At 29.1% G+C, this 14,235-nt stretch overlaps 1 protein-coding gene across 1 annotated transcript; it reads right to left on the bottom strand.

Annotated features, from left to right (window-relative positions):
- Positions 1-1,654: 1,654 nt before the first annotated feature.
- Positions 1,655-7,219, bottom strand: LOC114178852 (NAC domain-containing protein 21/22-like). Its single transcript, XM_028064978.2, has 3 exons — positions 6,863-7,219; positions 4,490-4,755; positions 1,655-2,362 (listed from the first exon to the last, which is right to left on the bottom strand). Exons 1-3 carry the CDS (start codon positions 7,029-7,031, stop codon positions 1,937-1,939), a joined length of 861 nt encoding a protein of 286 aa, XP_027920779.1. The 5' UTR covers positions 7,032-7,219; the 3' UTR covers positions 1,655-1,936.
- Between the last annotated feature and the right edge of the window lie 7,016 nt (positions 7,220-14,235).

Raw genomic sequence — 14,235 nt, forward strand, 5'->3', positions numbered from 1 at the left:
CTAAAATATATAAATATAACAAGTTTCTGTATGTAAAGTCTTTAGTTAATATATTTTATGTCATGTCGTAATCTTAAATTCAAATGAATTTTCCCGTATACCATTAAAGTTGTTAAAATAAAGACAATCAATTATTAGTTCAAATGACACAGAACTTGATTTGATTGTGTAAGATTTCAAGTTTAAGTTTTATAAATCAATTGTAAAGAATTCAATAAAAACTATAAAAACAAATAACACCTTCCTCAAAAAAGTTCTAATAACAGTCCTAATCTAACTCCATGGAAGACTTGATGTGAATAATGTACATGGATTTGATGTACTAAATAACATGATATGACAATTACAATAAAAAGAAAACGTTTGATTTTTTTTTTAAGATATTAAATTTATTTAACATTTTCCTTATAAATAATGACAAAAATTAGTTCAATCAGTGTTATAAAGTTAAGATTATAAACATTACTCTTTAAATAAATATACCATGAGTTGAGAGAGCTTTGCTCTCTTAAGATCTATCATCAAATTATTTGAAATATATATAGACATGTGCAAACGAGTGTCAACCCGTGAATTAACCTAATTCTACATGGATTTAAATTAGATCAGGTTGAGAAAATGATTTTTTTTTTTTATAGACAAAAAAATGGATTGAATTTACTTAAAGCATGAGTTATGCGGGTTTGAGCTGGATTTGACTCACTTAATCTATAATCCAATTATTTTTTTAAAAACCTACAAAGAAAGTGAATAGAGTTGGACTCACATTTTTAACCCAATTTCTGGTGAACCAATACCTATAAAAAAACACAACTTTAAGAAAAAGAATTATAATAAAAAGTGTATATCGAGATGCATTATAAAAAGGTTAAGGAAATAACTAATTTATAAATAATAGAAATTATTGTTTCAACGTTTTTCGGTCTAGATTGATTAAATTAATATATTTTGGAATAAAATATGATCTTTGTATCCCTGAAAGATCAAGGTTCAGATACATCTTAAAAGATAATATTGTCAATTTCATTTCTAAAAGATAAAACAATAAATAATTTAGTTTGATTTTACATCAATTTAATCTTTAAATAGGATAAAATGTTTAGAATTTAATTTTTAACACTACAAGAAAAAATTTAAACAATAACCAAATTTAATGACAAAAAATAATTTGTCACTGTAGTGATCAATTTATATACTAATTTATAAACTAAAACTTATTGGTAACTAAATTGGTTTAAAAAAATTATAATTGATTTTTAAATTGGTAAGTAACAAAATATTTTACATTATGAATTAGTATCTAAAGTGGTCACTTACATTAATTACTTAGATTTTGATACAAAAAAGTTGATTTTTAAATTGGTCTCTAAACAACAAAATAAAATTCATAATATTATTAAATGAATCTCTATATATAATAATGTCTAATATAAACGGTAAAAAAATCTTGTAATATTATTGTTATTATTATTGTTTTTCACTCGTCTACTTTAATCTCACATCTGTTTTCTATTCACAAAGGATATATGTTAAGTACGACAAATTATTTAAAGTACTAAATAAAGCTTTTGATGGTTTTTGAAAGATATGAACTTTCAGTCTCATCGAAAAGCTTCCAGTGACAACAATAAAAGAAATTACAAGTAAAAGAAGGTAAAATATAAGCAATGCTAATTACATTACAAGCTGTATACATATATGATTAATAGTTCCTAAAATAATAAAAGTAAATAAGAAGAACCTAATGGACCAGAGTATTATACCCTACTACTTCAACAATATACCACAAACTTGTAGTAACAACTAATTCCACCCAATCTATCATGTGACTTGTCCCTCAGACCCAAACACCATAAATACATCACAAATAAACGAATCTTGACAATTTCCGACACATGAACCACATATATGTACACACGACATGACTCATCCTTAACTATAGGAACACCATATTATTTTCATTATTATTATTATCGATCTCGAAGGTTATAGCATCCAAGTTTGAAGCCACGGCATCTTGTAGGCCATTTTCTTCCAAATCCATGTCCCATAAGAAACCATATCCATCATCACCTTTGGAAGTAATTTGAGTAACGATGGTGTTGTTGGTGTTGGTGTCCCGAGAGAAGTGAAGAAGATCCATGAAAGAAGAGTTTTGGTTTGCGTTGAAATGGTGATGATGATGGTGGTGGTGGCTTGGCAATGGCATGGAGGAAGGGAAAGAGGTGGAAAATCTGTTCATGGTGGGCGATGACGAAGCCATGGTTAGGGATTGAGGTGTTGTTTCATACTCGTACATCATTTTTGAACTGTTGTTTTCTTCTTTGCTTTTGTGGAAGACTCTACATAGCACCCAGTCCTCCTGAAACAAATGTTTTTAATATATATTAAGCAATCTTTCAGGTTAATGAAACAATTTATATCAACTGAATAAGTCAACCTTGAGTCTTTGATTTAGAAAACAAGTTAGGTTAGGATCTTACAAGACTTAACCTATACCTAACTTATTTTTTCTCTTTTTATATATTATCATCATCTGTTCTATGTATGTGGACAAATCAAATTGTTGATATGAATAAATCAAAATAAAAAAAGTAACGTTTTTGTATAAAATATTATTTAGAAATAAAGATATCAACAATGTTTGTTTTTTCTCTCATACCTCTGTTGCTAATTAAAGTACACAGGGAAGAAAGAGATTTGAAAAATTTGTCTGGTCCCTCTTTAGGGAGAATCTATTCCCACTTGTCCAGTCAACAACTTTCACCAGCAAAGCATGTCAAGTATATCTTAAAACTAAGGTATAAATTTAAGCATCCATTAGTATTAAAATATTTTTAGTTAGTTTAGAACTTTAACTTATTAAACACTCCTAAAGTTTCAGATTATAAGTAACAAATATATGATATTATATGTATATATTGTGTGTGTCGTACATCAAATAAAAATATACTTTTATATAAGACTGAAAGAAAAATATTAACTAGTATTAATATTTTTTACCATAAATGATTACGTCAGTGTGTTACATATCAAATAAGATGACCTTTTATGTGAGAAAAAAAATATTGACTCAAATTTTGTGATGAATGATCAAGAGTAAAACATACTTTTTCATTAAATACAAATAATATATATATATATATATATATATATATATATATTATTGTATATATACACACACAAACTAGTGTTTTAAAACTTTTAATTATCTTTTACTGATTCCATTGACGTGATTTTAATTTTAATTTTCATAAATTGTGTAAAATCGAGATCTGTTAACCCATTTTTGTATGTTTAAAGTTTTGATTGCTTTAAATAAAGTTATCGATATCAAACACATCTTATTCAATGGCCAGTTGATGTTTATAAAAGTTCTATGCACGAATAATAGTTTAGCTATAAAAGTGTAAAATTTTCATATTACACAACAGAAGTCCTATATCATAAACCTTTACAACCAGTGATAAAATATTAGTTAGGGAAAAAACTAATTAAAATTTTAAGATGTGGCTATTCAATTTAGTGTTGGCGATGTCTTAGTAATTTTTGAAAACATTTATTTTATGCTCAAATCTCAACAACAACAACAACAAAAAAATGGCATGTATTATTGCACAAAAAAATGTTAACCTTAACTTATTACCCCTTAGTCTTTATCTACTCTACTAACATTTGATGTACAAAGCGATAATCTTGTTATGTGAACTTAAAAAAAATATTGACTATTAAATTGTATAGTAAAATGGCAAGAAAAAAAAATACATATGTCAAATGTTTTAAATGATTATATATACTATTTTTTTTAATCTTAATACTTTATATATAATTGTAGGACTATTTATTCTCATTACTTTATTATAAAAAAAAGTCCAATTATCTAGATACATCTTATGACATTCTCTACTAGTGAAACATATCACAAGAGCTAGTAAAATAGTAGTACATCTTAAAGTTATTAGTATTATTAATTTTGTGTGAGAAACCTAATAGTTTTAGAGCATGCAATCATGTATTCTCAAACATCTCATATCATAGCAAAACCGCTTGGGAAATATACACCCTAATAAAGCAAACCAACGACAAAAAATCTTTTCCTAGCTTTAGCCAGAAATCACCTAATAGATTTGACCTTAATTAATTACATCAATCAATCCAACCACAAAACACAACAATCCAATTAATGTCCAAAAGTTATATTATCAAAGATCATTCCAACAACAAAAAAGTTTTAGTAAAGGACAATTTTCATGGTAGCAAGCAAACCAATATTAAGAGAAGTCAAATCATTGGTAAAGAACATCTTTTACATTTAAAGAAAGAATAGCTTCAAATAATACTTATCTTTTTTTCAATAACATGTTATTGATTAAGTTTATACAAATTGCACTTTCTGAAAATTAAAGTCATAGTGAATTGTTATAAACGAAAGAAAGTTGCACCCCACGAGAAAAAGCTATAATGATGAGTAGAAAGCAGAGAAACGAACCTTTGGAGGCATGTGTGGGGTCTCCAAGCGGAACTCATGCATGATCCACCCAGTTTTGATGCCATTCGGAGCTCTGTTCCTGTAGAACACCAACGTTTTCCTCATCCCTACAACCTCTTGCGTGGTCGGATCCAGCACCGTTCGATCCTTTCCTGTTGCTTTCCAATACCCTGAAGTGGTTGCTCGGTTTGTTCGAAACCCCGTCGCGTATTTGCGGTCCCGGAAGCTGAAGAAGTACCACTCGTTCGCATTCAGCTTCGCCACCTCTGTGACCATTCATATCAACACATGCATATGACTCGTCAATTTCTTGTACCAGCAACCAGACAACACATGACTAAGCTAAGGTTAAATTAGGTGCAATCAATTGTGTCCCCGAATAATAAATAATTAGGTGCAGCGTAGAATCACCATCACATGTCCGCTAGTTCATTAATGACACCAAGTTTTCAAGTTTCCAATCCTACCAGACAAACATGACAGCAATTTGATGACACTAATTACCACTTAGAAGTTTCAACGTATTTGTCTGTTTGCTATAACTGTGATTTCGTGGTCTGGTTTTTCACTCCCTCTTTTCATAATATTGTGCATGAAAAGAGGACTCAATAATCTAACCAAGAAAGATCATGCATGTCCTTTCATGCATAAAAAAATAGCTTTTCGTGTATTTCACCAAGGAAAATATACTTAATAATTGCTAACGAGTTAAAATCATAGAGCTAGATCGACAGCGAGTCTTGTCCAAGAAAGGTAATGAATGGAGGTGTATATATGAACACGTATGTGTTGTGTGCGTCAGTGTATATTAACATCATCGGTGTTTGTTGCTTGGTGAAAAAGTATTGCTTTTTCAACTTTCTTATAATAAAAAATAGTTACTAAGTATGTCTGTATCTATCCCATAAGCGTAAAACTAAAGGGACATTGTGACCTAAAAAATGATAAATAAATCAAAGGACTCGGTTCTGTGCAGGAATCAAACAAGCTACTTGAAGCTCCAGAGTTATATTTTTGGCCACCCTCTAAATTACTGTGTTAGGGGTTGGTTCCTCTATTTCATGAAGAGGAAAACTCAAGGTCACTCCCAGACTAATCCAGCTATGTAAAATGCATATTCTTAAAAAAAATGATGATAACTCCTGAATTTTGGCACAGACTGACTCATCATGATGAAAAAAAATAATTAAACCAAATAATTTAACCATGAAATGAATAGTTCTACGCATAGTAGTGCATGTGTAGAGTTTATATTTGAAATAAGAAATAAGCAGGAATATAATGGATTTAATGAATGAAAAACAGATAAAAGAATATGCTACTATAGTTCGATATTTTTAAAGAGTAATAGAAAGTAAGAGTGTAAAATAAATTGAATTTATTCTTGGGCAGTTCATAGTTGTAGAAGATCATGTAAATTCTGAAAAAAAGAAGTGTATAAATTGTTTTTTAATTAGATGTTAAACTCAGTTTCTTTTAATTTTTTTATTTTCTTTTCTTATAAGTAATTAAAGAGAATTTTATCAAAATAGAATTTATCTTGCCTAGAAAAAACAGAGAGAAGGAAACTATCACCTAGTTCTTTGGACAAATATTTTGTTCACGAGAAGTTTGAAGAAAATTATCTGATTCATAATTTACATGTATGAAAGTTTTACTAATTTTCAGTTGAAGAAAATATAGAATAGAGCACATAAACCACAGTCATAAAATAAGGGGAAAGAAAAGGTTTGCAAGTGCCAACATGGAAAGAAAAATAAATGATCCAACAATATAAGCAAAAGACAAAAACCCTTACATGGGAAAATATATCAAGTGTTAATTATATAAAGAAACAAATTAATATTATATAGAAAGTACTGGGTGTTGTTTTGTTTAATTTATTGACAGAGGCACACTATTAAACTATTCATCACCAAGTTGGCATTGCGTTAATGATTGAAGAACTGAATGCACTGTCGTGTCTGCGAATGGGATAACATCATAATATCAGAACCCTCTCCTCTCACCTTAACCCTTTCAGTTTCGTGCATTTTCATCTCTCTTTCTCTTTCTCTCTCTCTCTCTCTCTCTGGTCTCTTCAGGAATCAAACAAACGTGTTTGTCACTTCTCATATTAATTTGACAACGTATGCCGGACATGTACTTTGTCTAAGCAGGTTTATGAACACATGAATATAAGCATCAGAGACACCGGTTCATGAGCAGAAAAGGACTAGTGAATGTGAAGTAATTAATTTCTGTTTTCGCATAACAAACACGAACAGAAAGACAAACACAACAAATGGGAAACCATGTACGGAACATATATATAAACATAGGTTTTTCAGAAATTTTCGAAACGAATTAACATGAACTGGAATGATTATGTACCTGGGAGTTGCCATGGTTCACATATGTGGAGGTCGATTTCCACCAAGGTACCCTTGAGAACTTCCTCATTTGCGATCTTTTTGTAGAGGTAATGGCAGACCAATTCCTCGTCACTGGGATAGAACCGAAACCCAGGAGGCAGTGAAGCACCAATGTCTCTGAGACCCATGTCTGAAGGAGATCTAAGATGTGACACAGTTATATGTAGAGGAAGAGAAAGAAAAATCTTGTGACTATTCAGTGGATATGGATAAAGCTAGGAATGTGGATAATGTATATAATTGAAGCTTGGAGAAATTACTTCCTCTGGGTATTTCAAATATTAAGGTATAGAGGCACAAAGGTTGGTGTCGCCCATATATATATATATAGTTAGAAACATATCATACTTTGCCGTTTAATCAGAATTTCTTTATTCATATTCCATAGCAGGGGCATGCTTGTGTAAGTGGTTAGTTATAGTAGGAAGTTTCAAGAAAAACCAAAGTTACAAGAAACCTTGACAAATAAGGGTAGAACAATAATACGAGTAATAGACACCATCCAAAAAGCCTTTTTTTTTTTTTTTTGGAATTGATATTATTGAAAATTTTGTGTTCTCCTTTATCTTCCCTTGATTCCAGGAAAAACTATTACTCTATAGTAATAACTAACTAGTAGTAACTTTTGGACGACACTTGCGTTTCGTATAGAAAATCCTGTTAACTTTCTTATCTTGTTTCAGAGGTTACTAGTTTACTTCGTGTATATTTTTTTTACACATTTATCGACTTTTGTTAACATTACCCTTTTGGGATATTCTATACAATTTTTTTTGGAAGATTTTGTACTCGTAAAAAGGTGTCCCTTGCTATACATCTAACGTTTTCATGATCTATATCTATCCAATACTTTTCCAATAACTTTCTCCCTTGTTTAACGAGGTTCTTTAATCTCAACATTTGTTTGTTTCTAGTTGGATATACTTTAAAGTTTTGAGGTGTTTTTGTGGAAAATGTTATCAACCTGGTTGGAACTAGTCCAACACTTTGATGACTTTGGCTTTTGGATTGGCAGGCATGGGCATCTTAACCAATGAAATAGTAAAGTGAGTTTTTTAAGGTACATACAATGAATCTAGGTTATTTTTTGTAGATGGTCCTAACATCACGTTTTTGGTCTTTTTTTTTTTTTATTTTCCAATTTCATGCACTCTTTCTATGCATATGCCAAGTCCTTCTCTGTGGTGCACTTTTTGATTTTACTCGTGTTTGATGGTAGGTTGGGAAAGAAATGAAAAGTTGCACAGTAGTTGTTGCAATGAGAGACCTAGGAGGTAGTTTATTAATTTAGAATTATCCACATATGAGATTGGTTTGCATTAAATTAATGGAAGTCCGAAGATTGAAGTGGGAGCACACGTGAGTATTTGATAAATTTCTGGGTGCAGTTTAAAATGGACAACTCTATATATAAAACAGAGGAAATAATTGATGTAGCTGGAAGTAGAAATTAATGCCAATGATGAAGTTTTAAGTCCCATCTGTTCCGTTTTGGATCACAGAATGATAGTTTGGAATGATGCGGGTGTGTGTGGGGTAACCTGATTAATTGTCTTTTATCTCTGGGGTCCCCTATACCCTTGTCATGGAGGACCCAATTGTTAATTATAATTAAGCCTTCTTATTACGTTACTGTACTTTGTACACATATCTCAAATGGAGTTTCAATTTTGCAAGGTCAAATGTAAATTTAATCAGCATATATATGCAAAAGTATTCTTAATGAAGAGGATAATTACCTATATATGCTATTTGTTATTTTTCTAAAAAGTTCTTTAGACAATTTTTTGTAAAAGAAGTGACTGTTTTGCATCTATCTGAAAGAAGTAATATTGAAAAAGAAACTATCTATTGTTCACTTCATCGGTATAATATGTTGTTTATAATTCCTCAGATCTACTCATGTGTAGATGGGTTTTTGTTTGTATAAAATATATGTATAAATAGGTTTATTTATTAATTTGGGTTAATGGAGGTTATAAAATGCTTTATTTTTAACTTTTGTCTGGTAAAGTTGGTTCTATTTCTGTGACCTGTCTTTTAGAAATGAGATCTATATTTAAAGGTTTCATATTTCATCCCCTTATATATCTATTGATGTTTTTGTACATGAATCGAGAAATCTCTATCTCTAATGACTCATTCTTTTTGTTTATATATTAATTATTGTAAATAAAAAAAAACTATATGCATGAATTTGTAGTAGGTATTTTCTTACAAATTTTAGTGAGTATAGATACAGATAGATATAATTAAAATATTTAATTAATAATTGTATTATATAATTAAAAGTTAATATAAGAATAATTGTGTTCACTTACATATGAGTTAAGGACTCGAGATTATTTTAATTATTTTTAATGTTATGTTTGGATATATTTTGTTTTCTTTTAAAAGTTATGCTAAGGTTAAAAAATGAAAGTTTATAATTGTTGTAAAGCTAAAATGATTTTTTTATTAAATTAAGATATCAACTCTAAATTCAATACACGGTTATAAATAATTGTACCACTCGTGTATAAACTAACATTTGAAGAATGTATACCAATAAACAAATTAATCACATATTGAATTTAATCTTAATCATATACACATAACATTTCTGTCGTAACTAAACAAAATGTTAATATAAAAATAAGTATATCAAATAATAAAAGTGTATTTTTGAGTAAAATTTGTGAAAGATTTTGGCAAATCAATAAATATAAGATAAATAAATAATTAAATTCCACTATCCAAAGGTTATTTTTTAATATATTTTTAAAGTGTTTGTTTCTTTATTAGTTAATGATAATAATAATGTAGATGAGGACAAAATGAATGTTTGTCAAAAACATGTATCATCTGAATTATATAATAATTAGAAGCGTATGTGACAGATGATGATGATGACATCATCGAGATTCCTCTGATCTCTCTTCCACTATTTGACCACACACAACAATTATGAGTGTCACTGTTTACATTTACGTATTCCATTTAATCACACCAAACCAAACCCTTTTATTTACACACTTTTTGTTTATATATAAACAGGTCAATATGCATGTGTAGTAGACCATATTGTCTTCTTTTTTTTCTTCTGAATTATGTATAAGTATTTTTAACTATATCGATGTCATTATTTATTTCTAAGCTAAATGCAAGAAAAAGTTTGTGTTCATGAGTGTGACAAAAGTGGTGAAAAAGGACTTAAGAATCTTGCATTAATGTCTAACCGAGGAAGAGATATGCATATCAGAATTACTTGTGAAATTGGTTACTTTGGCACATTCAGATGAGGGGCCTCTTTCGCCATTGCAATAAAGGGGGAACTCATCAGTGTGGTCGCGTTGTGAAGTTACATATATGTGGCATGAACGATGAGACAGTTTTTGATGAAATAAGAACTTGGTCATTATTCGTTTATATGACCCTGTCGGAGAAACAGTGATATTCTTGTTAGTGGGACTCGCCACTGGGGCCATCAAATAATTCTTATGGCTATAATGCATAATTAATCATATATATATATATATATATATATATATATATATGCTAATTAAACAACCAACGAAGCTCTATAAATGTTACTACTCCATTGACAGCAACAGTAAATTAATGTATAAACCTTGGCTAAATCAAGATTTTTGTTGTCTCACTGGATCCTTGTGTGCAATGCAGAGTGAAAATGACTGATGAAAGGGAGAGGTATTGGTGGGGGACACTTGAATTATAATAACACTGTTTTGTTGATGATTTATATGTATTTGTTTGAAATGGAAACCCTAAATCAACGGGTTTTGGAGACACATGTAATTAATATACGAGTGCTTCATATTAATGTAAACGTGATTTTGGGAGAGAGTGATGCAGAAGATTATTGTTTATTATTTATAAAATAAAATTATGAGTATCTCTGCCAAAGGAAAAGACGATACAAATGATTGTGAGGATTAGGGATTAATGATGGAACATTTGTTGGGTTAAGGAGGATGATGTTGGAGAATGAGTGACGGCTTAATATTCCTCCTTCTCCTCTCTTTAGGACCAATAATTTCATCCATGGTGTGTGTTTTAAGTCTTTTTGGCTAACTAATATGGTTAATTTCACTTCCATAAGCTACATTACATTAGGGTTATATATATACCTACCTAGCTAATTACTCTTTAAACAAAATTTACAATCTAACTACCTAGCCCTTCTATTAACTCAACTAAATCATCTTTCATTTTCTAATTTGCATTATTTCTAGATCATTCACTCAATCCAATTTGAGGTAGGGTATGAATGATTAGTATTATTAGTATTGATATTAGTATTATTGTTAAGTCTAGGGTTTCCTTTTGTGTCTACCTCACAAACAATAATCAATCAATTCATGCCAAGTACGCATGAACCCACGTGGCATTCTTCCATTTTCAATGCCCTACTATTTTTCCTTCATGTGGGATATCGTTTTCATGGTCATTTCTTAAACAGTGTTATGTTTTTTTTTTTGCAGCCTATTTTAACATCTAAATAACTCTTTCAAAAGATTCGCGTGATAACATAAAAATAATGTTGCTTTATTACTGTTTCATGTTTTCTAGTTTTGTTATATGATTGATAATTAATGGCGGCATAACTCAAAAATCCTCTTCCTCTCTCTACGATTCTCTTCTACTTTCTTTTCTTTATTTATTTATTTTTTTAATTTCTCAACATCTTATTCAAATATAGAAAAAGAACATTATATAGATCGAATATTCTGTGGAAGCTATATTTTTACACTGAATGATTCTTAGATCAGATTCATATTAGAAGAAAGATCCCAAGTGAGAAAGAGATATTTTTTTTGGCAACTAAATCCGAAATTGGAGCATATCATATATGTATATATTTAAGTGGAGTTTATGCATAGTAAGTTTTAGAATGAAGAGTGGGAGAAGGGATAAGAGAATGAATGTGAACAATTGGAATCTAGCTATAGCTCTCTATCTAGCAAAAAATTCAATCGTTCACAATGACCAATAAACTAGATATGCTTGTATTTGTATGAATTTTCGTGCCATCGTTAACACTCATTTGTCTTTATATTATTAGAATAAAATTGGAGTGTAAATGATTTTACAAATTTAAATATGATACAATAAGTTTTCCCTGAAAAAAGAGAAGTTAGAGAATGCGTGCATTAAAGAGATAGCCTCGGACGACAACTTTAACCATAAAAATGGCATTTTTGGCACTCCAATTCCAAAACCCACTTTTAAAAAGAGAAATATATGTTGGTGTTCACTTTACATTTGACGCTTTTTGAAAATCTTGGTTTTTTGCCTGATTTGATCGAGAATTCATGACTCGCCATTACTTTTACCTTACTTTATCTTCTGAAAGTAACTTGCTTTCTTTTAGAAGAAAACTATCCAATATAGTTTCTTACACAGAGCCTTTGTGTTATCATATTAAGCGTAACTTTCCATGAAATATACCAGATTGCAGTTTCATCCATCCACAAGCAAATTCATGAATCCAGAAACAAAATTTCTCTTCAGTTAAGCTCTCTAATAGTAGAAAAGTGTGTTAAAGTGTCTTTTACCGATTATAATCTTTAAAATTAATATAAAATTTACTCATAAGCATATGAATTTAATCATTGTGATGGTGTGATTTAATCTTTAATAGTATGATCTACAAGGGTCAGAATCTTTAGGTATTGTTTTTTGTCAACAAAGCTAATGTAGCGTGTCGTTTATTAGTTTTTTAGCAACATGTTGAGGAAATTTATCATTTTCATGTGAAATTCACGAATGCGCCTACCAAACAAAAACGGATTATTTGAGCATGGGATATTGATGGCTCTCTGAAATGGATAAATGATTCGTGTCCCACTTTTTAAGACTTTATGTCATTTTCTGTTTAATAATTTGGTATATGATAAAAAATAAATTATGGAAGAAAAAAAATAAAATAAAATAAAAGGAAAGCACATCGAAAGATTCTTGTGATAGCTTGAAAACGTAGGAGATTGATTTCTACAAGCATAAGCATCGTCAATCACGTACGACCATAAGTATAACTAAGAAACACCAGAGCCATCCTATTTCTGAAAGGAAAATTGTATAATCGTACAGATATTATTATACAATAATAGCAATTTACGTTTGGATTAAACACAACCCCGTCTTAATTAATCCATTAAAATTTTGGAACCAGAGGGAAAGGTTAAGTATGTTAATCATTTGCTAAGCAACTAGTTTGACAACAACACCTTATTGAAAACTAACTATATAGTTGAAAAAAAAAAAATACATTGACATAGTAGTATTAGTTTTGCTTTAATGTTATATACAATTTTATTCAAAAATATTTAATCTCCCATCAGCAAGAAAAAAAAGTTAAAAACAGTATATTAGTGAGTAACAATCTTCGTCTTATGGATCAATATGAGATTGCTTTTAAGAATATATATATATATATATATATATATATATATATATATATATATATATATATATATATATATATATATATATTTGATTTTAAATTCATTACAAAAACATTTATTCATATACCAAATCTATAAAAGTAATAGTATGTAAAGTCTAATTGATGATAAAATATAAGTGATAACTGTAATGACGGTAATAATAATAATAATAATAATAATAATAATAATAATAATAATAATAATAATAATAATAATAATAATAAAATAAGTAAATAAAAATAGAAAGTAAATCAATTTGGCTCACAAGTTAGTTCATCACAAATTGAATTGGCACAATTTGTCTCACTCTAAAGTGAGTTATACATATTTTAATTGAGTTCAGTGCAATAATATTAGAATTGGGTGGACGATTCAATATATTTTAAAAAGTAAAAAAAATATATAAATTAATAAACAATTTTATTTGTGAATATATATATATATATATATATATATATATATATATATATATATATATAGTTAAATATGTTTTTCTTCCATAACTTTCAGGAAAAAATTATAATTAGTTATTTTTTGAAACTTTAGTCGAATTTAGTCTTCAAACTTAAAAATGCATGAATTTAATCTTTTTAACTAAATTTGTTAAGTTTTACATATTTTCGTTTCAATGTTAATTGAAAAACGCATTCAAAGCGTCAAATAAAATTAACAAAATTTGGCTGGCTAAAATGACTAAATTCATGCATATCTAAACATTTAGTACTAGATTGGTTCAAAGTTTCAAAAAAGGACTAATTATAATTCTTAATTATTGTTAAGTGACAAAAAACATATTGAACCCTGTTTTATATTTGAAAGTAGGTCTCACTTATACCTCAACTCAAAATCATTTGATTCACTAGTTATGATGAGTTGACCGAAG

The sequence above is a fragment of the Vigna unguiculata genome, chromosome 1 (genome assembly GCF_037176805.1).
Source record: "Vigna unguiculata cultivar grain cowpea cultivar isolate G323 ecotype 2 chromosome 1, ASM3717680v1, whole genome shotgun sequence".
NCBI classification, from domain to species: Eukaryota; Viridiplantae; Streptophyta; class Magnoliopsida; order Fabales; family Fabaceae; genus Vigna; species Vigna unguiculata.